Source organism: Hirundo rustica, chromosome 5, assembly GCF_015227805.2.
Source record: "Hirundo rustica isolate bHirRus1 chromosome 5, bHirRus1.pri.v3, whole genome shotgun sequence".
NCBI lineage: Eukaryota > Metazoa > Chordata > Aves > Passeriformes > Hirundinidae > Hirundo > Hirundo rustica.
The window spans coordinates 61,077,780-61,105,376 of NC_053454.1; the positions used below are offsets into that span (position 1 = coordinate 61,077,780).

Sequence of the window (27,597 nt, forward strand, 5' to 3'; positions counted from 1 at the left end):
TTAAATGAGGACAAAGGAGACGTATTCTCTTTATTACCAAAAAAAAAGAGAATTTGATGCACTTACCATTCTGTTTTCTTTTAAAACATCATCTTTTATTTACTCATAAAGAGCCAATAAGTTATATAAATCAGAGTAGTTTTCATTTCCTTACTGAAGTAGTCAATAAGATTTTAACTGAGATTTATGCTGACTCAGTAGCACACACTTTAGATCTTATAGTGTACTGGTCTTTGTTTTCCACAGCAATTCTTCACCCCAAGGCTACGATTCTTGCACAGCTTTCAATGAAAACTCTTCCATGGTATTAGCAGAGCACTGTGGTTCCCTGACAGGGTCCGAGTGCAGCCAGGACAGAGTCCAGGCACGTAGCTGTGTGCAGGAGCCCTGGCACCCCCAGAGTCAGACTCCAGGCTCCCAACCCTTCTGCCACCCACTGCTCTTGAGAGGAAGCCACAAACTACACTGAAGCTCCATGCTGAAGGCAGGGGGAATGACTCCATGTGACAGATGTTAAACCAAATAATTTTGTATTTAATTATGTTAAGAGCTCGAGGAAGTTAAAACCATAGACAAATGCACAAACTGTCAATGACAATGAACCAAGGCAGTAACATTGTCATTCCCTGCTTTAAACGGTGTCTGAAGCAACTTTTAAACAAGAACAACCTGGGATATTCATGTAGAACTGAAACTGTGATTTTTGTTTGCTTTACCTAGTACAAAGGATTTTCCAACACTTGAGTAACTTATAACTAGGCCCATGGTTGTCATTTCCCCATCTGCTTCCCATAAGCAGATGTTTTCCTTTGTACACCAGTAATAGATTTTTCCCCAAAAACAATGCAATCTAGTTTTCATGGTAACACACAACAGCATTCTAGTCTTGTTCCTCTTCATCTCCATCTTCATCTTCATCCCCTTGATCTCCAGATTCAGTATCATCTTCATCTTCAACCTGAAATTCAAGATCTGTTGTGAGCAGCAATATCTCTTATTCTGATCCAACGTTCTGAAGGCAAGACAAAAGCAAGTAAGCTTAAAGATAACCTACAACAACTATGCCACATCAATCAGTGCTTATTAAATGCAACTGTCACCCTGCAATGTCCATAGCTCTTCTCTGCTGAAGACAGCTGACCACTGGGGACAACAGGCAGTGGTCATCTTTCATAGATGGCTGCCAGAAGAAGTTGAAAAAGTGACCGATAGATTTAACTTCCCTCTACTTATAGAAAGGGGCCTCACCAGACTTTCTGGATCACACATTACCACGTCCAGACCTGTCTCAGGCCCAGGAACTCACACTGGTCATTCCTTTGCTTACCGGTACACCAAGGTCCTTCAACTTGATCTTCAGCGCAGATATTTTCTGATCCTGGTCAGCCAAAAGCACCAGGAGATCGTCCTGTTCTTTCTTGGATTCTGCAACTTCTCGCTGCAGTTTACTTTTCTCATCTTGCAATATAGCAACTGTGCTACTGGAAGAGTCCAGCTGCTGCTTTAGTGATTCCTTCTCCTCAGAAAGGGCTTTGACTTCACTCTGGCAACAGGGGAAATCCCACATCAAATTACAACACAAGCACAGGTAAAGCTGAAGCCCTGTATCCTTCAAACACATCTATACACAACCTTTAGCAGCTCCAACCCACTGTTGGTTCCTGTAGCCTTGTTCCCACACACACTTACACATCCTTACACAAACTATTACAACTTGGATAAAATAGGAACAATATTATCAGTGGTTACTTTCCTCCCAGTCAAACTGGATTGTCTGTCATAGTAAAGCTACACCCTTACTGTAGCTTTACTACACCTGACTGTCCTTAGCAACTCCTTAAAGGCAGACAAGTTTTCATTTTCAAAGTGAAAAATGAAGGAGACATCCAGCTCCCCCTTGCAGAGCCTGAAGTGCTAAGCATGGTGAGGAACCAAACCACTTCCAGCAGCCCTGGCTACTGCAGAAGCCTCCTAACTGAAGGCTGAGTATCCCATGGCTTGGTTTCCTGCTCACCCCCTACCCACCTTCAGCTCTTTTATTTCTTGCTCCAGTCGTCCCTCCAGTTCTGAGCTTGTTGCTGCTGTTGCACCGCTGTCTCCTAACATGGGATCTGCAGCTGTATTCTGTGGACAAGCAATTCCCTCTCAGTGCTGTACATACCAAGACAGCAAGCTGTGACATTACACTGTCATTTCTTTAAAAGCATATTCTCCTTTTACAGCATAGCCACGGTATGATGATGACATACACCCCATGCTACAAGACATCAGCAAACAGATCTGTGCTTCCTTGGGTCTCAGACTCTTACAAAAACACACCAAGGACACAAAGTGAAACCTTTATTTCATAGCAGGTGCACTTGAAAGACTTGTAGGTTTTATTCCTAGACAGACTATTACAGGCAATCTACCTTTGCTCTGATACTTCTGAAGTGCCACAGAAGTCTTTTTATTAGGCTAAATGATGATGGATGGATCCAGTTCTTTGCATAAGACTACCAAAAATAGCAACAGTTTCATCCCAGTCAGCACTACACAAAGTTATTTCTAAAATGTGGCAGCTGCCTGTCAGCTGCCTGGCACAAATTTGAGACCAATGCCTCTCCAGCTGGAGCACACTTAAGCCAGTCCTCCAAGCAAGGAAGGCAAGTAGGATGTAGGATGGCCTCGAGGTGGCCTGACAGGTGGAGGGACACAGGACACACCTCTGCCTCAAAAGGCATCGTCACAAGCACACATGGCCAGCACCTGTGCAATGGCATCTTCCCTCAGAGCAGCTGAGTCTGCCTCTCCCAGACCATGTGTCCATTCAACACTCGTTTGTCCAGTAGTTGTGGGGCCCCTTTTCCTGCAGTATGATTTGTTTGCTCTGCTGTGGAAGTGTCTGGAACATTTTCAGACAACTTTGGGTTCTGTAGCCCAACATTCCCTTTCTAAAGCTGTTTGCTAGTTTTGAAGACAGTCACATTTATTTAGCCACAAGGCTTTACTGCCTCATCGGTTCAGTACACAGCCAAAAAAAACACTGCAGCATTTGAAGGCCTGCACAGATGCCCCTATCATTTGCCCTTCAAGTATACATCAACTTTCAAATTACTATCATCAACTGCATGTAAGAATAATGATCTCTCATGTGTATGATATCACACAGTTGTGTCTCACAAAGGCTATTTAATTAGAGCTTAAGCTTGGGACAGGCAATAGTTTATAATAGTTTAAAAATACCAAGGACCAGTGCCATCAGATAGAACTAACTTGACTAAAAGGCCCCTCTATGCTCATGAAAGATTTGTCTGGGTAACTCATTACTTAATTTGAAACCCTGTTGGAATCACTTGCTGATGCGTGCACTTAAAACAAGCTTGGTTTAGTAAAGTAGCTACAGACAGTAGCAGGAAGGCAGGTACTGAAGATTTAGTTCCCATAGATAAAAAACAAATGGTTCACCGGTACCATTACTTGTAGCTTTTGATTCTCCATCTGAAGCTTAGATATTTCCGCAGACTGTAGCTGTATCTGACTCCTGAGCATTTCCAACTCCTTCGGGAAACAGACACAACTTTTCAATTAAGTTGATAAAACAACATATTCACATGAAATTTCCCTGAGGTTAAATGCTCCCAGACTAACTGCTTCATACTAGCAAGCAGAACAGAAAATGTGTCTCTTAGTGAGAGCACAACAGCTTAAATGACAAGGCTAGACAGCAACCCGCAACTCTGTCCATCCTGTTCTCGCAAACCCTTTTCTGTGGAATGTCCAACCGAGGCACCTGCATGAGCCTCAGTCACTTGTATAAAGGTGTTTCATTCCACCTGCACTCCCTTCACTGTTCTCTGTGCATTGCCCCTCTCGGTGCAGAAACCCATGATGACTTATTAATCCAGGCAACGTTAGTTCTCCAAACAGAGGAACTCTGCCCAGTGTTTTCTGAACAACAGCTACCTTAAAGAACTGAATCTCCAGTTATTTATTCTGTGCTATACATCTAATACCTGGAAACTTTCATATCAACATTCAAATATACATTTTGCACTGGATAAACACATTTTGCAAATCGGTTCAAACATCTTCTGCTGCCTCAACCCTGCTTAGTGAAAACAACTGATTCATTTTTAGACATATAACCTTGATGCTCCAAGATTAGGACCATCATCCCAAAGATACCTGATTGAAAACAGCAACAGATTCGGGAACCAACGCTCCTCCCTGAAGAGTAAAGCTCCCTTCCCATCCCGAGCTACCCCTGTTCACCCCAGCTGCACTGAAATACCACAAGTTCACCTTCTGTAGCTCATTATTGTGCTCCAAGCCACCAAATTTGCTGGTTTGTGAAGACTGCTCTGTAGTTCCCATTTCCAACTGGGAAGAATTCTGTAAGAAAAAACAGGAAAAGAAATCAGCTTTAGTACTAGAATTCCAAATGTAGTCTTGTCAAAAACCCCCAGCTGTTCTTGCATTATCAAACTCCCAGCAGAGAAGCCTCAAGCAGGCTAAGCAATGCACATCAAAGCTCTCTGATGAGAGCAGCTGGTTGTGTCCTCTGAGGTGGGTGTGGAAGGACCTTCCACCTGTGCAAATGCAGGAGACGTGCACCAGATAAACACAGCACGTACCACCCTGCACTGCGGCAATGCACTGCGCTCCTAGCAGAGCTCTACCATTTTCCCCCACACTTTGAAATCAGCGTAAAAAACACTGATTCTACAGCTGCACTGATTCTCCTTGGCAACAGTGTGAGGCAGGCAAGGCTCTGCACAAGCCATCTCCCTCCAGATTCCCTATTTCCGGCATGCACTCAGGATGGCTTGGCTGTCACCACAATGAGGACATGCACAGCTTAAGGCAAGCTACACTTGAAACCAAGATCTGGCAGCTGGATCAAGTCCTGCTGAGACAGCACTTACCAATTTTTCTATCACAGAATCCTTTTCTTTTAACTGCCCTTGCAGCAGCTCATGCTTGTTTTTCCACTCTTCCAATTCCTCTTTCAATTTGCTCACTTCTTCCGTCTGAATGCCATTCATCTGCAATGTGTCACCATGGGAATTATGATGCTGGGTGTCCTTTCCTACACAGCAAGAGTTTACAACCAAAGTCAAACGAGCAGTTCTGTAACTGTCCAGCAAACCAATCAAAGTACTTGTTACCCATCCTGCTCCTGCCCCACAAGGCAACACAAGCCCTTCTTGTTCTAACTAAAGGAGCAAGGCACAGTACCTAAGGATTCTCTGTATATAAAACAACACAAACAATGAAGAGTTCCCATTTGCCATTCCTTCAGGTGTGTATACTGCCCGCTGCTTCAGCCATTCCGTTCATCCAAAATAATGGCACGGAGAAATTCTGAAGGTACTTGATTCCTTACCATGTCTTTAATCATAAAGAATCATGAAGGCAGTTTGGGTATTTTTAATCATGTCATGTACACCTTATCAGGCATTTTGACCTTGGGATAAGGAGAACATACTGCCCTGATTTACACACTAAATTAGCAATTTCTCTAGTGACAGCAACAGGCTTCATCTTGCACATCTGCCATACCATCTTCCCCAGTTCGCACTTCTATTTCAGACCCAAACTTCAGCCCACTCCAGGGCCCATCTCGTCATGTTCTGACCCTGGACAGGCAGCGACTGGTTTGGATTGACTCGACCCAAGGCAGAGGCAGCCTCTCCCAGCAGCTTCCTGGAAGCCAGCAGTTCCCACAGCAAGTGCGAGCTCTTACAGCCACAAGGCTGTCTCTGCTGGAGCTCTGCTGCAGCTTGGCAGAAATCACAAGAGCTTTGCACAAGGAAGATGATTTTTATATTGTCACTCATGAAGCCTACCAAGCTGTACTTTCAGGAGATTATACTGGTCCTTATGCTGTTGGATCTGAGACACTTGCTGTGTGACTGTAGCCTGCAGCTGCTCATTTTGAGATGTTAAAGTGTTGACTCGTTGTTTTAGTTCTTCAAGCTCCTGGTCCTGTGAAAGAAAAATAAAGCACCATACTATATAGATACAGTAATCATATACATATATATATAAATACTAGTAACTCTTGAATACAATTATGTCAGGAAGGTAAAGGAAAGCAGCAAAACCTGAGCTCTGCCACTCGGTGCTACCCAGCACAGATGAGTAGGAAAGCCCCCTGAAAGCCTATCTGGCTATGCCTACAAAAAACATCTGGGAAAGACAGCAGCAGTCTGTCACAGCAACAACAGGAAGAGAAAGGGAAAGATGGAAAATTTACTGATTGTAATTTTTATCTAGCGTACTACAGCCTGCATTTGTTTAGTCTACTACTTCAGGAATCTTTAAAGAAATCATGGTAACTACAGGTATGTGTTCAGTAAAGCCTCTGGTAGTTCTGAAGCATCCCTAATGCCTCATGTACCCCATGCTTTGACCCCAGAACACCAAACACCTGCTTCAATTTCCCATTAGCAGTTTAAATTAATTAGCTTTGCTCCTCTACTTCTCCATCTAAGCTGCAGCAACCACACAAGTTAACTACCCCAGAAAAACGTTTTGGGAGTCCAGTCCCAGCAGGTATAGCCAAACTTCAGCAACAAACCATTTCTTCATTCAGCCCCATTTCATCTGTCATCAAAGTGAGAGCACAGAACTAAGAATTCTCTCTCTGAAGGGCTGCAGGTTCTCTGGTTCCTCATTTGAAACTAAATAATCCAACACAGTTAAGAGCATGCAGCCCAAGTGAAAAAAAAAGAGAAAAATACCTTAACCAGCGTTCCAAACATTGACATTTCAGTTGAACCTTCACATGAGTGTTGTTAGAAGCATTTCTACATTGCTAGATTCCTTGTTACTTGCTCTGGGACAAGGGGGACCAAAGTGCACCCCAGTGCCTCCAAAAGACAAAACCAGCAGCTTTTAGCGGTATGGCCCAGCTCCCTCTTACCTGCTCTCTAATGACTTTTTTGTAGTGAGTCACAATGTTGTCATGCTGTTCCAATGTCTTCTTGACTTCCTCTTCCTTTTTATCTTCCTCACTGGACTTGTAAATTGCTTTACTTATAACACCTGTCAAAAACAGTTTCTGTCAACTAGAGCCCAGTTCACATCTTTGTCCTCAAAACAGTCTCACAATTAGAGTTCATTGCATTACAAACTCAACCTGCACATTAAAAAGGGGATTGTCACAAAGGTTTAATAGAAATGGTGACTTTATTGCAGTTTGCACATTTATTGTTTTTCTCTGTTTCAGACAAGTAAATGGGTGTTTTGAGGGCTTCCCATCAAAAAAGCTGTGTTCTACTTGCACTCTATGGCTCCACTACAGCTGCAGCCCAAATAGCTTTGCAAATAACTGAAAGACTTAGGACTGCAAGAGCAACATGCAGACAAAACTGCTTGGGCAAACCCATCTTTACTGTTGCTGCTTTAAGGTTTTTCCTTCCTCTGGACAGATTTACATTTAGAGCAATATTAATAAACAGGACACCAGTCTGATGTTAGACTGATGACAATCCATGAAGCACAGACTAAAGCAAGTGTCCATTTCGTAACAAGCCAAGAGTTTCGGCATTCACCTTTTTTAATTTATCAATTAGAAATGGGAAATATCTGGATTATGTACTTCAACAAGTGAAGCTTCTATGACCATTGTACACGCTCAATCCTTGAGTTTCCATGTGAGCACAGGTAAATGTCTCTTGGCCAGTGTGATAACTCACAGAACAAATTGATAATCATTTCACCTAAGAATATCAGGTAATCCAGTTAGAGTATTTTTACTTATCACTTAAACTGCAACTTGGGTATATGATTACTTACAGCTATTACCATAACCTTTAGTGCCATCACACTACTTTCAAGAGTAACACATCATGTTTGGTAGCTCATCCATCAATTTATCACAAAAACTAGAGAAATAAGTGTAACATCTCACCTTCCAGTTCCTTTACCAGCTTTGTAAATTCATGGTCAAACATCATGTGGTCTGGGCTAGAGAAACTGGGCTGTGGTTTCTGAGCAGCTCTGGAATAAAGTTCATGTTTGCTAATGAAGCCAAGCTTTTCAATGAAGTTCTCCCTGCCAATCCTCTTCTCAATCAGCTGCTTCAGTTTCTCTCTACAAGGAAGAGACAAACAATGACAGTGAAACAGAAGTGAAGTGACAAGAAGTGAACCCATCATTCTCTCGAAGTGGGTTCTGCAGATACAACTCTTATTATCTGTCTCATGTCTTAATCCCACTGCTGTCCCACTTAAAAGCTTCTTGAACCACCATCTGCCTTCCACAGAACCTTTCCCTACAGTCCTGTTATTTCTCCATCATACTTACTTCCTGTAATTCTCAAGGGAATTGTCATTGTAGTAGATGGAAATGCCAAGCAAAAGTGCACACAGGCCTTGGACAAGCTGCTCCTCTTCTCCAAGGTTTTCAGCTATCTGCCCTGTAAGCTAGAAGTCTTGATAAGGATACTGGAGATATTTTGTAATCACAACACGTTTAACACTTCTCCCTATATACATTCCCTTTTATTTACACACAAACCACAGCTTTGTTCGGAAGTAAGACAAAAGAGCTGACAAAACCCTTGCAAAGGTAACTCCTATTTTGAAGAACTTGGGTGATCAGTGGTTTCCCATGAATTTCTCAGAAGCTGTCTAACCTGAGAGATTTACTTGTTTCAAAGCACACCTTCAGCATAGATAAAAGTCCCAGTTTAGCTTTATGTGCTCATGTACTTGACTAGTTTTTTCCTGAAAAGCAAGCACAGATATTAACAGAAGTACAAAGCATTCCTCTTGCCTCTTGAGTTTAATTCACACTACAAATACAAACAGGCTTGTTGCACTAAAAACTCACTTGGCTGGCAGACTGAGACAGTTTTCCACACTACTTTGGAATGCATCTTACACACAAGTCAGTATACACAGAGCACTGGCAACAAATGGCTTTTTTTTTTTTTCCTCTTGGCCCAGTGCATTTTCTATTTTGCAGAACCCCCTTAAACTGATCTAGATAAACACTTCACTTGAACATGTAACCCAGGTCATGTCTAAGGGAGGGGCTCCACTCTGCAAGCAGGTCAAGGATACAAAAGGCACATTGGCTGGATTGTGAAGGAAGTGGGTGACAGCAATGGAGCAGTTGCTCAGCCAAGTACAAAGCAGCATCAGTAGTCCAACCCTGGTCTGCACTTTGCTGCCCTGTAAAGAATAAACAACCCCATTGTTACCCTTCCACGGAAGGACTACAATACAAACCCAAGCTGTATTGGATCAGAACTCACTTACTTCCACCTTACTGTTTTATAAACTACAAGTCATGTCTTTCCAAACACCCATTTGTTAGTTATACTGAACAGCTTTAAAGCTTGGATAAAACATGGATCACACCATTTATGTCAAACTGTTTTCACAGCAAACCAGCAAGCAACACAGATGTGAAATATTACTCAATGCAAATCAGCACCAATATAAAACCGTAATGTGTTAGTTCTGCTTTTTTAATACAAGGGTGACATAAAGGAATATACACAAAACCTCTTTGAAAGAAGGAACAAGGTGTACATTTAGTCACATAAGGATTCCCTGGAAAAGATGCATCACCAAGACCTACCCCGCTGTGGAAACTGCCAGGTGTTCCTAGTATTATTTTCTGAGTAAAGGAACAATAATCCTGTAGTGGCCTTTGGTTTGGAAAATATGCACATTAAGGCAGCAAGGCAAATAGTAACTGCAGCATTTTTTGTTAGACAGACAAAATTAGTTTTCATCTCCAGATTGTCTCTTATCAATTGCGCCTCTGCTGCAGGTATTTGGGCCCAGCTGAGCTAAGATAAGCATCCATCTTTTCCAACAGTCGACATTCAGATGGCAACCAAGGAAAGTGCTCCCTCCCCAACTGACACTGGCTCTAACTGTCCCAGCGGGATTTGCCAGCCTACGCACACTGGGAATAACCCCTGTAACCGGCAGTGGCCTTACTGCACACGGTCATGCCTCAACCTTCCCCAACCTTGGTACCAGTGGTCCTTCCCTCCTGAGAACCTGAGCTGCTCCTGCTTGTGCAGCCCAACACTTCAGCACACCCACATGCTGGAAGCAGCTGCAAGCCACATTTATTCTCAAGCACTGCTTGCTGTTCAGAGGTCAGACTGATGTGTTCTGCCTAAGGATTTTCACACAGCCCAGAACGACCTCTGTAGAAAACAGCTATTTTCTAGGCATATCATGATAACAACACCTACTCTCACAGATGACAGCTCCCCACGGCTGCGGTTCCACAGTTCAGAGCTGGTAACAACCCTGAGCTGTGATCAACAGGGTAAAACAACACAATTCCACAGCAGAAATATTTGGTTTTGTGCCACCAATAACCAACTCAGCTGTGTTTTAAGTAACAGCTTGGAAATCAAACAACGCTTCAGGAGCTTCACCTGCTCATAACGAGATCCCTGCTATTCACAATTAGCCAGGCTGAACTGTTTTACCTCTAGCAGTCAGGACATTAGCAGCTTATCCCCACTTCTGATGGTACCAGCTGTTTGCTACAGGCCATTCGGAAAACACCACTCCTAACGGGTTTAGTTTTCCTTATGAGAAATCCCACCTATTATGCGAACAGATGGTCCATTAGTCTGCCCCCCAAGAAAGAAAGCACCCGTGCTGCACAAGATATGCATCCCACAGTGCTGGGGAGCACCCCCAGCGATTCCCCTGGAGGCACCAAGAGTTTGTTATGCCAGTGAAAACCCAAACCACTGCAACACAAAGCTGTAAGTGGAAACACATCAAAAAGCAGTTAAAGAAATCCTCCCCAGCAGACCCCAGACAAGAGGGAAAGGCCTGCTTCTGGCAGGAAAATGCACAAGCTGTGCCAAAAAATACATACCCGTCTGTCGATCTTATCACCCTGCAAGTTACACACATATTACTTGAGAACCTTCAAGTGGAACACTTCAGAAATATCCCCCCATATCTGAGTCCCTTTTATCATGTAGTGCTGAAGAACTGTGAGCATTTTTACTGACTGAAATTTACCTTACACAGAAATGCCGGGAATAGGATAAAAATGAATACTGGCTACTTTTAGCTAAAGCAGGAGAAAAGTTACAGGAACAAATTCAAAACTCCAGCCACTATTTTCACTTGCAGTGAAGTCTAATCACCACCAGAGTTAATCAACTCCCTACTACTACATAGACTTTTTCCTCTGAATGGTTCTAAAACAGGCTAATGTCACAAGGAGGCATGGGCTAGGAGGTGAACTTCCCTCACCTGACATTTGCCAAGCCAGGTATTAACATGTCGAACAAGCTCAAGAAAGTTTTATCTTTGCATAGCAAAGCTAACTATCAATACATGACAACCTGTTTTTTTCACGATGTTTCCAGTTAGCAGGTTCAGGTTAAATACCCAAACAAGCGCTGCTCCCGCAAAAAAAACATGAGCAGGGTTTCTGCTGGTTGGCCTCGTCCTTTAAACCAAGCGTAAGGCCTGGATGCTTCGGGACCAGCTGAGAACAGGCAGCATGAAGCAGCAATCCGATGGAAAAGCAAGATTCGCTACTGTTCTCCTCCCCTCAGAGGAGCTTTAAACAAAGCTTAAAAAACAGCCTGCAAAAGGGAACCCTCCTCATCAAGCCAACACTCACATCCCCACAATTGCCCCACCCAGGAGGGACATTGCCCCTGGACACCCAGCGCCGCGGCAGGGCGGGCGGTGCCGTACCTGCGAGAGGATGTTGGTGCACTGCTGCAGCAGCGACACGGGCGGGTTGCCGATGCTGGTGGCCAGCTGGACCCGCAGCAGCTGCTCCTTGAGCGTGGCGTTCTCCTGCAGGGCGTGGGCCAGGGCCACGGCAGCACACCAGTTGGACAGAGAGTCCGTGGAGAAGAGGCCTCCGCAGAGCAGCTGACCAGCCGAGACGGAGTTACCTGTAGCTACCAGAGTGGCCGAGAGGTACGAGGGAGATTAAAACAACTGCTGGCAAAATATTTAAGACAACGCAGCTAAAACACAGAATAAACAAACTAATGAGGCTTATAGACAAATCTAAGCCGGATCGCCCTGCCTGGAGCAGTCACTAAAGAGCGGGCACATAATTTTTCACGAGACACCGGGTGGTGCACTGAACAGATGCTAATTCAGAACTCACTGCAGAGATGGTGCCCTGGCCTACCGTCAATAGTGGATGGCAGGAGCGTTGAGACAATTTCTCCTTGTCCTTTTTGGTTTTTGTACAGAAAGCACTGGAAACAGTAGAGAACAGCACAGCGTAGCACGAACGGCTGCCTCTCGTTCACCATGGACATGAGCAGCACTACGATTGCAGGCCTGTGGGGAAAGCAAAGCAAAGCAGAGAACTAAAAGCAAGGAAAAGTTGCTGTGAATGAAAGGAAAACTGTGAATGAAAACAGCTGCAGGTACATAATATAATATGGATATATTCCACGGGTAAGGAAAGACACTGTGGCCTACCACAGCATCTATTACTATTTCAAACGAGGGAATTAAAACCCAAGGTGTTAAAAAGTTTTTCAGTCATTTATACACAGAAGAAGATTGATTATCCATCTCCCTTGCCTCTAAATCCTCTTTGGACTGTCCTCTGGCTGACAGCAACAGCAGCTCATCCTAAGTGAGGAATTTCTCAGTCATTGCTCATTTGTTTTTCATTATATTATGCCACATAATACCTATGTGAACTTGAAGCTGTTATTCCGGATCATTTTTGGATCCAATCCTTCGGATTGCCCATACCAGTGCCTTATTACCTAACAGAGTTAAAACACTTTTCTTCCTTTACCTTGGTGGATTAGAAGGTGCATTTACAGAGGCAAAGTAGTCTTGATTTGTCTGGCATCCCCGGATGACCTCCGATACAGTATTAATGGTCTAGGGAAAGAGCAGAGAAGAAAGTTAAACCCGTGTTTAAACACGAGCCATGGTCTGCCACCTAGATCTTCCAAAATTATTCCAGTTTACCCTGACAGTTCAGTACTGAAAAGCACATACAAAGTCTCAGCTCAGAGACTTAAGTAAAACCAGTGTGCACGAAATCAGGGCACCTAACAGCTGTGAAAGACACTAAGCAAAGGTCAAGGGGCACAAAGCTCAGTCACCTCCAGCTTCATTTTGTATGCCAGATCAGTTTTTCTATGACAGCAAAATAACAGGTAAACTGGACATTTCTAAAAAGTAAATGGGTGAAACCTTTCAAGAAATTAAGATCTGGAATAGAGGAGTTCACACTCAATTCAAGCACATGGTTTTATCAAGGAAAAAATCCCTCATCCGACACTGCTGGCAGGGCTTTCTAGAAGCTAAAATCCCTTGCCACTAGAAGCTATAAAATTAGAGTATTTGTAGATGCTCCCAAAATAAAAACAGAAATAAACCCATCCCCAAACCAGGATAAGTCATTAATAAATGCATAAAAAAATAGGCAACCCCAAATCCCTTCTGGCTGCAGAACACCAGAAATTTCCCAAAGTAAATGACTCTTCTGTTTGTGCTGCCCACACAGGAAGCTGACATCTCTGGCATCTGAAGCAGTTGCACAGCAAATATTCAGTCAGTCTCCGGTTATCCCTGCAGAGCGCTGTTATCACCCGCTCGGTGGCTCCCACCCCTCCATCCACTGCCGCCCTTACCTCCGTGAGGATATCAGCAGGAACCCCGGTTGCCATGAGGATAGTGCAGAGCTGCTGCAGGAGCCCACAGTGGAACATGGCCTTCTGACAGCTGCTGGTGGCACCGGGAGGGTTTGTGGGGGACACCAGGACCCGCACAAGCTACGGAGAAGGAAACGCTGCCTCGTGAACAGAGCCTGCCACCTTCTGAATGCAACCAAACTCATCCGCGGTTTCACCGTAAAACAGATTTGCTTCTTAAAATGGAGACCGGAGATAATGAACAGAACGTTTCTCTCACTGCTACTTATGGCTGCTTGATTTTCAGTTTTATACCGGGGGATTCTTTACACAGAACACCCCTAATTAAGTTTTTAGTTTAAATCTCTATTACAACTCAGGTGACATCAAGTTATGTGATATGCCAGCCATCACAGATTCACCTCTGACAGGGTTTGTGCTGAAAGCAGCACAGCTCATGAGCACTGCTAGCTAATTTGGAGCTGAAGAACTGGATTTCACACTTGTGACACGACACTTTTCACTGCACGAGAGTCGACAGAGAGCTGGCATCAGTAATTAGGAGCTGTAATAGCACCTTACCTGCAGCATCAGGTGAAGATTAGTTACTTTCTGTGCAGACCACCCACAATTGTCATCTCCAACCTCAAACCAAGGCTTCATACGCTGAATGTATGAACCTTCCTTGAAGAAATTCTGATTGGAATTATTATTCTTCAACAAGTTTTGCAACAAGAGGAGACAATCTTCTACAACTATGCCTGATGAGACAAAGAATCACACGGTGAATCAAAATACGCCACATGGAAACAAATTAGCTTGTCAATACACTGAGGATGTTCTAGATGGAACAGAGCACACATTTCTGAGCTCTTCATTCCTAACACACATTAGGATTGGATCAATAACTAGGAACCTTGTGAAACCATAGCTGTTTTTCTTCCACAAGTCCAAAGCAAATCTCCAAAGCATGTGCAGCTCCTATCAGTTAAGTGGGTAAATGGGAAAAGCTGCCAACAAAACCTCACCATCGCTTTGTGTCCCAAAGCTCGCCTGCTCCAGGATCAGACTACATTGTACTATCAAACTACTATACAGACTATACAGACTATACAGATTGTACAGACTACTATCAAATGAAGTTCCTCCTGAACTGCATTGTCATTCTGAGGCAGCAGCTCTTCCTGGCTCACACAATCATTCTCTACAATTACTGGCTACCATCTTCAACTTATTTCAAAACTGCTTTTTAGTTTTTCCAATTACACTCAGATAAAGGCTCCTCCTATCAGAGGAACAGATAAGTAGCAGGGGGAGAAGCAGAGAGGTCTTAGCACATAGGAATTTACATAACAAGTCTCCTAAAAATATTAACTGCCTAAAAATAGTAGCTTGAAATTAAAGGTTTGCTGAATATTTCCATGCCAACATACCTGGAATAATACAGCTGGGAGAGAAGCAATAACTGCTCCTGCAGCCCACAGAAAGGTCATGGAAGAGCAAACTGTCATGCTACTGAAATAGACTGTAGTAAATGCATCACATACTGCTAGCAAAAAAACCAAGCCCTCAAGTGCTGCATTGTTTTCTGCTCCTTTTTAAAATGCTTTTCCCCTCCTAACAGGTGACTGACTTGTCAAAAAGGCTGACCAGAAAACTGAAGTTGCTGGTACAGCTGAAGGAACTCAGCAAGCTGTTACTTCCAGACACTCCAAGCATCCAAGGATTTCATGGGAAGAATGCAGATGCTTAACTCAGTCAGTGACAAATGCAGCACACACATCTGACACTGCCATTCCAAGCAGATACATGCACAGGCCTAGGTCAAGCAAGAACATACTAACTCATGCACACATGCTCAGAGAAGGGACCTGATGTTTTAACTAAGTACACCAGTTTTTCCAAAGACACTGAAACACAGCTACCTGGTCAATCTGGTTTTGCTTATTTTCTTACAACCAGTTTATAAATTGTGATTGCTTTACCCACTGAGCTCCAACCACCCACCAAGGTAAGCCTGGAAGCATCAACTCATAGTTGCAGAAGCCCAAGGCTAAGTCTTAGACTCCACTGTACCTCCATCGCTGTTTCCTTCCTCTGTTATGATATCCAGAAGTCTCTCAAAGGCATTTTCAAAGGCAACAATCTTCTGTATGGCTGCATTACTTTTGGTCAACTGCTGTAACAACAGGACTCCCTTGACAGGTAGAAGAGGAAAGAAATCAAACCTGGGTTTTAATAGAACTCCACTGTTTTTCACAAGTCACAGCTCTTGGGAGGATGCTGAATAGCAGCACAATCCTCACAAGATCACAGGCACACCCTCATGCCCTGCAGCTCAGCACATCTACACCCCCCATGGACAGGCACTGGTTCCACTGACACAGGATGCCAAGGGGCCACGCAGAACCTCTGCACTCACATCATTGCGGATAACCTCCCTGGAGTCTGCTAGCAAATCCATGAGGCGGGAAACACCTAGAAGAAACAGTATAAAAGAAACCCCAACATTAAAAGGTGCAGCTTTTTCATGCTGGAGGTCTTTAAAAACATCTCGCCCAAGATGCCTCTGGGCCTCTGCCATGTCTTGGAGCACCAAGCTCCAAGGGTCTCAGCAATAGATTCAAGCATTTACCCATGGGGCTGACCAGAATGATCTGCTGCACTTGAGGCCCTTGCTGCTTTAAGAGAGATGTCAGTAGCTTCACTCCAGGCCAACGAACATGGAAATCAAATTCCTGAAAGGATGGAAAGGAGCATGTTAAGTAACAAATTCCTCAGTATCTGACTCAGATACACTGACAGTTCCTTTATACTGCTCAAAGCATGACATAGGTACCATATGGGAAAAGTAGAATATTGTATTTTTTACTAAAGTTGGACTACAAAGGAAAGGAAAAGAAGAGAGTGTTGCATTGTTCTCCCTCGAGCACAATCATTCTTAGTTTGGGAACAAAAATTTTAACAGCTCAAAGTAAAAAGGCAGTCTATGAGGACATAACATTGGAAAATAGGTTAAATATCACACTGCTGGAAAGCAGTCATCCTTTCCACTTGAAATGCATCTCAGATATAACTGTCTCCTGACGATTTAATGATCATCTGAAAAATAATCATTGCAAAAGGGACACCCACTGCTGTCTGGGAAGCAGTAATTTTTATTGTTTCTAATTAAGTAACAGGATGAGAGAAAACGGCCACAAGGTGCACCAGGGGAAGTTTAGGTTAACTACTCAGGGAAATTTCTTCCATGAAAAGGTGGCTGGGCATTCAGAAGACTCCCCAGGGCAGTGGTGGAGACATCCCTGGAAGTGTTCAGGAAACATCGATGTGGCACTTAGGGATGTAGTTTAGCAGTGAACATGATGGTGCTGGGTTAACAGGTGGACTCTATGATCCTGGAGGCATTTTCCAATCTAAATGGTTCTGTGATTCTCTTCCATGTTCCCCTATTTTAAAAGCTGCACCAATGGTGTTCATCCAGGTCAGTCCTGAGTCACCCCCATCCCCACCTTCACTGGATCCTGGCACACCTCACCCCGACAGCAACTTCACTAGGACAAAACCATGGCTCCCTCCATTAGGTAAAGCACCACCCACCTCTCAGCTGCCTAAACATTACACAGTTACTCACCTCCACCAGAGTCAACAGCAGAGTGACATTTTCTTGCTGTTTAATGAAAATCTCTGTGAACTGACTCCCCAAATCATCAACTTGTTTTGTTGAGTTTTCTTCTGTAACAGCAAAGAAAAACATATTACAACACAACTGGGACAACTTTAGCAGCTGTGATTTTTATTCTTACTAAAACAAGGCCATGGGTGACCGTAAGATTTTAAGTCACTCTTATAAATGTTAATTGTTTTCAAAACAAACACCAAAACCAGCTTTGCACAAAACAAAAACCCTACATTATTCTAAATGTAACTTTTGAATCTCAGCAGTTACATCCCCATATAGCTCCACTAATCCAAGAGAGCAGCCCCTCCTGAGTACCCTACACTGATGGGCAAAACCAGTACATTTCACACCAAGAGCCTTGAAGTGTAAGGAATATAAATAATCTAAAGCTAATTGGCCTGAATACCTCAATTATTCTACTGGGTTTACCAACAGAATAAGACATAAACATCAGGAAGGAAAAGAAGAGTCACACAGATAAACATCAAAGCCTCTCCGTCTTGGAATCTGAATTGATTGCAAATGTGCCAGAATTGAGTGCTGTTCCGTTCTTCACTCTACAGTTACACAGAAATGGGCTAGCATATTAATTGTCTTACATAATTATTTCATGCATCACTGTTGCATGAACAAAAAGAAAAAAATGCAAAAGCATCCCACAAAATGACCAAACCCCATGCAAACAACACCACTGCTGTTTTTCTAGGCTGAGTGACAATTTACATAACTGTTCCACCAAAATGTGGCTTGTAGGTACTACTGGTTGACATACATAATTAAGGAATGTCAATGGAAACACTGAGCAAGAGCAATTCGAATTCAAAGGGGAAAGTGCTTGCTTTAATAGAAATAAACGGAAAATAAACAGTAAAGAAGTGAATTTCTGACCAAACCCAAAAGTCTTTGGATTTTCTCCCCCAAAAATCACTCTGCTCTGAATTTCTAGCTGCAGAAATTACGATATACTACAAAAAAATGTTAAAGGGGAAGACAGACTGAGTGCAAAAATAGCTCTAGCCCAGGCACGTAGCACCTAGCAGGACGTAAGGCCTACTGTGACCTCTCTGAAGCCAAGGGTCTTATCAAGTCCAGGCCATTCCTGAACTGACAGATATTCATTTACAGAAATGAAGATTAAAAACTCCACACAAGTGCAGCTTCTGGACTTGCTGCTGTAGAATAAGAGGCAACTCAGCTGGGAATCAATCACACAGGATTGCACATCCTGTAGGTGGCTGTAGGTCAAGGACGGAGAGCCCAGAAAACCTAAGCATTTTACTTTCAAAACTAAGTGAAAATACTTCACTTTGACTTTTCCATGAGCTGTGACTGAACATCTTGTCCTTGTCCCACCCTCAGCTGTAAACAGCATGTGTTTGAACTCTTGATGCCAACTGTTGCCCATGCACAAGTTCCAGGTGCTAAGGCAAAACCTGAGCAGCATCCACAACTGGCACAGCCTCTCTCAGGCTGTAGATGTTTTTTTCTTACTCCAGCTCAACATTCATCTATGAAAGAGCCAAATCACATTTTTTCTTCGACTACATTTAATAAAAAACCAAACAGGCAAAGGGAAACTGGAGATCTTGCAACCAGCCTTCTTCCTGTAATTGTTCCTTAAACCTACACATTCCCAGGGCTATCTCAAATCAAGCCAACAGTTTCCATCTAGTAAGATCAGCTCTTATCAATTCACTACCAAGCAGCACTGCAGATTAGAATTTAGTTTAAAAAAAAAAAATCAGTTTCAAAAAGAGAACATGCAAAGCATTAGTGGTAACCTAGGGTGGAAGTGAATACCGTATCTTAACATGCATTGCTTAAAAGAGACACTGTGAAGGGTGCTCACATGCAGCTCATGCACTGGTGGCCAGCTTCAGGGCTTCTTGCAAACAAACTCTGTTCACAAACTTTGATCCCTTGAGATCCTACCAGTTTGGGGCTGCACACCTTTGACATCCTTATCAAGAATTTACCATTACTGCAGTCTCTGAGGATCTGCTGGCATTCAACATGCCAAGTCACAGGAGGAGTCAAATTGGAAACACACTTGAGCTCCAGAGAGCAAGGATAGAGCAGAAGGCAAAATGCCCTCCCTGAGCTCCAGTGCAAGTTTTTACAGTGTCCTTTTTAAACGGCAGCGGCAGCAAGTGTTACTGGCAGGTGGAGCGACTAGGGCTAAAATAAAGTGCCATATTTATATAAGTAAAGGTTCTTTTACCTTCAGAGTCATCTGTCAGTGCAGATAAAATAAAAAGAAAGAGACAGGTTTACCAGTTGAACAGCTTTCCACACAGCACAACCAATTACAGCACAAGCTTGGGTTTCCAAAGCAGCCATCCCAGCTTCCTACAGCAGCTGGACTCCTGTGGGAAGTCCTTATGGAAGGGGACAAACTGAAGCACCCCATGACCCTCACAACCCTCGTCACCTCTCACAACTCCAGCTGGACAATTCTTTGCTCCTTGGAAAAACTTGCCAACACTTTTGTCTAGTTCTTAATCAAGGCCTCTACCACAAACATGAATTCACCAGCACTTTGAGACTCTTATCTTGTTCTAAACCTTTTTAACCCAGATGGGGAACTGGAGGGAAATGGAAAAAAAAAAGCCAAGTAAGCCAAGCACAATTTGAAACACGGTTTATAATAACATTTGGCCTTGGAGGCCAGTTTAATGCTCTTCAAAAATGAAACAGGTAGGAGTGGTATGGATTTTTACAGCCCAGCTGTACAAGTACAATCTTCCTAAATCTTTCTCCACTGCCACAGCAGGATTGAAAAAGGTTTTCACGCTCACATGTGGCACCTTATCACAGGTACCTGAGATTTTACATCTCAACATCCTTGTTAAATCATGAGATGGTAATGTCTCATTTGACAGTAACAGCCAGAATTGATTCTTGATTCTTGACTCAGAAACTAGAAGAAAAGTTAATCCCACTCCAACCTGGCTCCTGTTCAGAGAACTAAGTCTTTTAAACTAATAAGCAAGAGATCCAGTGTTACTTTTACTGCATACAAGATCTTTAGCATTATCCTAGCGCCATACAGAGTAACAAAGCAGGTCCAGGTAAGCATTAGTAAATCACAGTTTTACAGCTGATAATTTGAACAAAGCACCAAGGAAAGCAATGCCACAGTTAATAAACTATTACTACCAAGTGCTTACCTTGCTCCTCCTCTTCTAGGTCATTCGATATAACATTGTAGAGTGTGTCCAAAGCATAGCCAATTATTTCAGAATCTGAACTGCAAATGAAAGAACCACTTTTCTTTAATGACTTATTTCCAACTACTCTTATAACATTGCTCTTCTGCCCAGGTAGTTCCCTTTGCAGCACTAGGCCAAGTAAGAAGGACAGATTTGTTGCAGCACCACATAACCATGAGCTATCTGCTCCCTGAACAGAGAGTCAAGCTCCTTTTCCCGGTTCCATTCCCTCAGGTGAGCCTCAGGAAGTCATCTGGTGAAACCAGATGACAACAGGACTCTTCACTGTAGGTATGTCTTTAATTTTCTGAGTCACTCCATCCAACCTGCTCCTAACCCAGCAGAAATCCCTAGCAATGCTTCAGACTTGCCAGAAGACTACCCAGTCTTCTACCCAAGCTGCAGACAATCTTCAACATTTCCAGGTGGGACCCTCCCTGCTACACTGTCAGAGAGAACCAGAGCCAAACCCCAGAGCTCCAGGGGAACGCAGCAGCAGCTGTGGACTCTCACAAACAGGCATCCGTGTCACCAAACCCACTAAACCTAATTATTACAGGGTTTTGAACTCCAGCATACCCAGGAAGCTGCAGGGAACCCCAAAGCATTAGTTCACCTGTTCACACCCTGACTCTTCTCCAGAACCACCTGCTGATTCTGCATTACCAAGGCTGAACCATCTGCAAACCCTAAGCTACAACCAAGACACATCACAAGAGCTTATGGGGCAGAACATGACCATTTCTGCTACTTGCTTTGTTGCTCTTAAACCAAGAGAATGAAAGCAGTTTGTAAAATAAAATAAAATAAGGAAAATAAAACCACAGAGGAAGGCACATCCAAGTGCAGAAGAGCACATCTCACAGCATTTTCATGACTATCAAGCATCTGAAAAGAAGGTTGTAAAAAAAGAAAAAAGTCTTATTCCAGCTTCTAGGTATTTACTCTCACTGATCTCCAAGGCATTCCAAGTAAGGCCTCCACACCAAAGATAAATTTGCATTTCATGAGGCTGCTAGGCTGGTTCAGAGCAACCACCTAATCTTTTAGTCCATGGGAACAGTCTCATCTAGCAGGTATGATCACACCTCCAGCCTGCTTCTGCTTTGCCTTTACTGTCATTTTAGTTCTTCAACACACTACCACAGAGTCTGTGCTTTCCTTTTCATAGAAATGAAACAGATCCACATCTAAAAAGACACAAATTCTTTCTTGGAAACTTGAAAAGCAAGGCTGCAGCTTGGTGAGTTTTTTAACATCCCTCGTTAGGGAAATTACAGCAGCTCCAAAAGAATAAGCACATCTAATGTACACACAACTAAAAGCAGGCCTTGTTTCTCTGGTTGAAAGAGACCACAAAATGAGGACAGCAGCATCCCACCTCTGCTGTTCACTGCCTTGCCACCATCTACTGTTCAGCGCATCCCACATCTCATTGATTATTCTGTTCATGCTGAAGCTGTCCAGCTTTTGCTCTACAGTAAAAAGCAGTCAAGAAACAAGACTTCTCAGAGGCAGCCTTTGTGCAAGGCAACAATCCAGCACAAGCCACCTCGGCCAACCTGCCTCTGCCAGTGGTGATTGTCCACAGCATTCCAACACGATGTAGGGCCCCCCTCTCGAGTTCACAAACAACAGCAGAACATGTGGGAGTGAAGGCACCTCTGCACTGACAGTCCTGCACATGGATAACTAAAGTTTATGCCTTAGGAGAAAAAAAAAGGCCATCTCTTAGGACCACAGATTAAGCTCAATTTCAAATTCTTTCAATTCTTTCAATTGTCACACTGAAATTCAAAAACATCTTAATGTATGTAGAAACAAAGCAGTTAAGGATCAAGTTGACTTCTCACTCCAGTGCCCTCTCTCACACCAACAGTTGAGTGGTATTGCCCCGTTCCACAGTCAAATGCCAATTTTTTTTCAAAATAATCCCTGGTGGGATGTAGCAACATCTCAACAAGAAGTCAGTAGAAGTCCTCTACCAGATCACTACTTCATATTACAAAATAAGCACATGACATAAGAATTCTAGTGTATGTAAGTCTGGAACATGTAAAAGCTGACCCAAAAACATGTAAAAGCTGGGATGCCCAGTTGACAGAACTGTAAAACTTGAAAAACTCAGTTTTCTATAGAACAAGTTTTAAGGACTTGAGCAGGAGACAGAGCTTCAGGCAACCTACAAGTAAACTCTTTAATAGGTGGAATGGTATCTTCCACTTCAGAAGTGGTATGTTGCTGTTTCAGGGTAAAGGCTGTAACCAATTCAAAGGGAGATCCCAGGATCCAAGGAACTGAGGACTCGACATAGGCAGCACTTACACTTTTCTAATCAAATTAAACCTGCCATCATCCTAAACTTCACAGCAATACAGCCAATGGGCTGCAAACCAGCAAGCATGCATGATTTACATGAATACAGTGACATGTGAGAAGACAACTTCATTCAGCCACTGACCTCTCTTCTTAAGCAGCTGCAGTGCAGAAAAACCCAAAAAAACCCAAAACCAAACCAAACAAACAAAAACCCCCAAACAAACAAAAAAACCACATCAAAAACAAAACAAAACAGGTGGAAAAGAGCATTTTCCACTTCTGCAGAAAGCTTCAGGGCACTTCAGGTGGACACTGGATAGGTCCAAAGATCAGCCCTGGGCACACACCATGAGCAGACTCTGTCACACCAGCAGCCTCCCAGTTCAATATACCCATCACACTAGGCTTTGGAGACAGCTAAGCCTGTGATTCCTTTATCAAGCACTTCATCAGTTCAGCTGGTTTTGATTTGCACTGAAAGAGTCCAGGAAACCTCACTTCTATTACTACTAACACCAAACAGTAACAGGAACTCCAACACGTAACACCTGTACTGATCACACACAAAGACAACAACTCTCTCTCTCCAAGCAGCCACAGCACCCAGCCCTTGGCCCTGCTGACGTGCTGGCCCACCAAACATGCAATAGCAAATGACCCTAGCAACATCTCGTCAAAGCCAGCATTTCTTCAGCTGAAAACACAAAAAACTCCCGTGTATTTATTTTTTTATAAACTGCGGCCCGAGTCACACAAGATATGTGCGCAGAACCGCAGCACACACAAATTCCAAAGGATCAGCTGGAGGCCAGAAAGCACTCAAAAGCCTCAAACCCCTGCCCTACAGGGTTCAGGCTACCTTCTCAGCTGGATAAGTAGAGCCCCGCCTCCCTTCTCAAAGTTCAAATCTGCCCTCAGAGCAGATAAGTGGATGAAAGTAGGCTCCTTAACCTAATTTTTTAAAGGGCTTCCCCTCCACATCTGTGACAGCTACTCCTAGAACCTTCCCTTTCACTGTTTGCACCAGGTCAGGCATTCAGTTTTAACTGCCCAGCCCATAGACTAGGAATAACTTGGACTTGCCTAGACAGCAGCCTTCTTCCCAGCTGGTGTAACTGGCCAGGCAAGAAAGGCCTCAGTCAGCAGCCTTCGGATGAGCACTGAAGAGTTTCATGTCCTACATCCATAACTGGAGCAGGAGGCCTCCTTCTAGACACTGAACTGCAGCTTTCCTAATTCTCCTCAGTACTGGAATCAAAGGACAAGCTCCTTCTTCCAGTGTATGCACGTCTAGGTATTCCACAGCCTTATGAATGTCTCATAGATTTACCAGCTTGATGTTCAAACCCAGATTGAATGACTGTTCCCATACACTTGCCCACCTAATTACCAAGTACGTGCAGTATTTGAAGCATAAATCCAAGGACTGCAAACAGGTTCCACAGTACATGCAGGCACTATCAGGTACAGACAGCAGTGATTCCAAGGATGAATAATAAAGATATTCCAAACACTGGATTGCATAAGTATTACATTCTAGTCCACACAGACCACTCAAGAGTCATGCCACTTGTCTTAGCAGCAGCTTCAGAGTCCTGCTCTCCTGTTTACCTGAACCCAGCTTGTTTTTTAATGCACATGAACAAAACCCACACACCTGCTGACTTAATTCTTTTCCTCTCAATTCTGTCTAGCTCACCTTTTTCCCCAATAACAGCTTGATCTGGGTTATTCCAAACAGTGTATTTAGTCAACATGATCCGTTTGGACTCACCTTTCTACAGCAGCGGAAAGCATTAACACATACTTTGGCAGTACCTTCACTCCAGAGTTTGTCTTTCTGTGCCTCATCCTGGTTCCTGGAATTCTGTTCTTTTTACCTCCGAAGAGGCTCTGAGGACGTTTACCAGCATAAAAAGCCCGGGTGGCAGAGGAGTTCCCAGAAACCCAGCTGCCCTCCCAGCTTCCTCAGTACGGGGCACCGGGTCTGCACCTATTGTGTCAGCAGCCCAAAGCAGCCGCAAGACGCTTACCGGTCTGTCTGGAGAACGTGGATGAGGTGTTCCATGGCTTGTATGCCGACCTCCAACCGGTATTTCTGTTTGGAGAAGAGACGAATGGTCTTCTTAATGGTCGAGCCCAAACACAAAACAAAGCTTTTCTAACAGTACCTGACAAAGGTACTTGAAATTCACGCCGCTACTCAGGAAGTTGGGTACTCACCTTGGATAACGATTTGAGAGCACGTACAGCATCCCTCCGGTCATCCAGTAACGTGGACGAAGCTACTCGGTCACACAGCTTCTGGATCTGGAAGGGTACGTACAACACATGGGATAAGCCAGCACGGCGGGGCCGCAGGGTGGACTCCCGACGCACAGCCTAAGGTCAGGAACCGCACGGGAGAGCCGCTCCTTCCCCGTTCCAGTCAGCGGCTCACGGCCCCGAGCAGGACCGGGCACCACCCGGGCCTGTCAGAGGCAGCGGCGCAGCCGGCGGCGACAGGGCGGCCCCAGCCGGGGTCGTCCCGGCCCCCCGGCCCTGCCCCAGCCCGGCCGCCTTCCCCGCTCACCGTGTCCGCTCCCGAGGGCTGCGGGCCGGCGCTGGGGCCGCCCATGACGCCCCGCAAGAAGTTCATGGCGGCGCGGCTCGGCCCGGCCCGGCGCTCCTGCTCCCCCCGCGGAAGCGGCCGCCGCGCCTGCGCCGCCACGTGGCACCGCGCGGCCGCGGGCGGGGCCGGGAGCCGCACGGCTTGGCACGGCATGGCAGGAGCCGGGAATCCCGCCCGGGCGGCGGCGGGGCGCTCCCGAACTGAGGCCGGCTTCCAGCGCTCTTCCCAACGGTGCTCGGGTCGCAGAGCGCGGCCTGCCTTTCTCATGAGGAAAAGCGCCCCCGAACAGCTGTGCGTGGCGGGGCAGCTCGCGGAACGCTTTGCTGCGCGTTCGCTCACAGTGAACAGCAGATGCGCAGGTCTGGGGGCATTAACCTGTCTGAGAAGTCAGAAAGCACGCTCCTGTAACACAGCTACCTCTACGTCTCGGGTTCTTTGCATCCACAACAATCCCTAGGCAAACGCTCAGGCTTGGAATTCAGAAATTGCGTTCGCTTCTAATGAAAAACACCGAGGTGATAGCTACTCTTAACTACAAGTAGAAAATACCCAAATACTTTTGAAACGAAGACACCGCAGTGAGAACCGGAAGCTTACCTAGATAAGACTGATGGTTCAAGTCCAAGAGAAAAGCACCACAAAGTACTTAAATTACTTTCAGATGCTGACTGCCACCATTGGATGCTACTGCAACATATTCTGGATTCCTGCCGAGGAGCAACAGCCAAGAACCAGAATTTCAAACCCCTCAGGCACTGCACCAACACGCCAGCTCCCAGCCTGATGCTGCCTTCCTGATGGTTACTGGTAGGGTTTGGCAGTGTTTGGTATGTTCTACATATCCAATTAAAGCAATTTTAATCGCAACCACAGCAAATGGGCACAGAAAGTGCCAAGATGATCAGTTCCAAAATCTAGTTAATTCCATTCCAGGGAGACAACCCCTCTCACATCATAATAAGCTTTGGGGATTTCATTTTCCTTAACAAGTAAAGAATGAAATTCACTACCCAGCATGTGGCCCAGAAGTTTTTACTTTGTTGGGCAACAAATAACCCTTCTGTGAACTTTGGTTACTATAACCACCAAATAAGGAGGTAGAAATAGCAACCGCAGCCGTGTCAGCAGTTCCCTGATGCACAGGAGGGCAACTCCAGCATGCAGCCACCTCACACCCCCAGCTTTGCTGGGCACAGTCATGCATACCAGGGCTGTGCAGCCCCAACTCTACTTCTCCCCTCAGCCTACTTAGCAGCATGCTGGTGCTACATAACAGAGCCAGAGCTCACTCACAACTGCCCTAGTTTATAAATGCCCAGATCCTCTTACACTTCATTGCCCACTAGTAGCAAAACAAGTCTGAGAAAAGAAAAAAACCCCTTCTTCTAAATCAAAGGTGTTTAGCTATTCAAAGGTTAGGAAAGGATTCCCCACCTTCCCAACAGTGATGATTCCAGGCCCATTCTGGGCCAGTGCAAACACACACCAGAACTCACCTGACATGCTTCAGTTGGCATAAAGAGATTCTAGTCCATAGCAAAAAAACAGGAAACAACCAACACCAAGTTCTTCCACAAACGAAAATTTATTTCAATATTTCCATCCTCACATACACATACCCAAGAAAGTGAGCCGCTTCCAAAAGAGCTGTCCTCTTGGAGACACAATATGGGCAATGGGCAAATTCTGCCACCCTGTAAAGGAGTTACTGGTATTTGACTTGCAATCATGCATAGCTTTATATTTCAGCATAACTCAGAAACGTTTCTATTTCAGTGAGAAGCTGAAGTCCTTCTAGCTGATCAAAGGACAGGGGCATAGCTCTCCGCAGACCGCTGTTGCGTCCCAACACTGACCGCACCGTGGCTGTGCAGGCTGGAGACCTCTGCCCAAGGCAAACAGCTCCGGTGGGCAGTACCAAGGGGGTCAGGAACCAAACTCGCCCGGCCACGCACCACGACGGAGACCGATGCCTTGATAGCACGGTAAGGGCCGGACACTCGGGCTCACCTAAAGAAGAACCAGAATAGCTAAAGCAGAAGCAAAGAGCGGAGCTCGCTCCACCTGCGGCACGCTACCGCCAGAACCCCGACCCTCCACATCCAGCCCCCGGCCCCGCTGGTGCTAAATACGCCCTCTCGTCTGACGTCACCGC

General features: G+C 44.6%; 1 protein-coding gene across 10 annotated transcripts; it reads right to left on the bottom strand.

Moving 5' to 3' along the window:
- USO1 (USO1 vesicle transport factor) lies at window positions 1-27,473 on the bottom strand. 10 transcript variants are annotated; one of them, XM_058420765.1, is made up of 25 exons: window positions 27,453-27,473; window positions 25,055-25,141; window positions 24,865-24,929; window positions 20,471-20,550; window positions 17,253-17,353; window positions 16,254-16,356; window positions 16,041-16,096; window positions 15,695-15,815; window positions 14,201-14,379; window positions 13,619-13,759; window positions 12,772-12,860; window positions 12,145-12,299; window positions 11,694-11,905; window positions 10,855-10,875; window positions 9,057-9,167; window positions 8,296-8,414; window positions 7,901-8,082; window positions 6,911-7,032; window positions 5,832-5,970; window positions 4,908-5,071; window positions 4,285-4,374; window positions 3,454-3,540; window positions 2,026-2,124; window positions 1,328-1,543; window positions 1-958 (listed from the first exon to the last, which is right to left on the bottom strand). In XM_058420765.1, exons 3-25 carry the CDS (start codon window positions 24,897-24,899, stop codon window positions 881-883), a joined length of 2,700 nt encoding a protein of 899 aa, XP_058276748.1. In that variant the 5' UTR covers window positions 24,900-24,929; window positions 25,055-25,141; window positions 27,453-27,473; the 3' UTR covers window positions 1-880. The 10 variants fall into 10 exon arrangements, with proteins under 10 accessions (XP_058276748.1, XP_058276745.1, XP_039921176.1 ...); XM_058420762.1 differs by lacking the exon at window positions 27,453-27,473 and adding an exon at window positions 27,062-27,432 and having other exon boundaries at window positions 11,694-11,899; XM_040065242.2 differs by lacking the exon at window positions 27,453-27,473 and adding an exon at window positions 27,062-27,431.
- Between the last annotated feature and the right edge of the window lie 124 nt (window positions 27,474-27,597).

Bases quoted from the DNA above. Each gene is read 5' to 3' on its own strand.
- USO1 (XM_040065242.2), bottom strand. From the start codon at position 27,172: ATGATTGCAAGTCAAATACCAGTAACTCCTTTACAGGGTGGCAGAATT. The intron at 13,760-14,200 runs GTAAGGTGCTAT...CCTTCTCCGTAG, and splicing joins ATCTTCACCTGATGCTGCAG to CTTGTGCGGGTCCTGGTGTC. The intron at 10,876-11,693 runs GTACGGCACCGC...TGTAACTTGCAG, and splicing joins GCACCAACATCCTCTCGCAG to GGTGATAAGATCGACAGACG.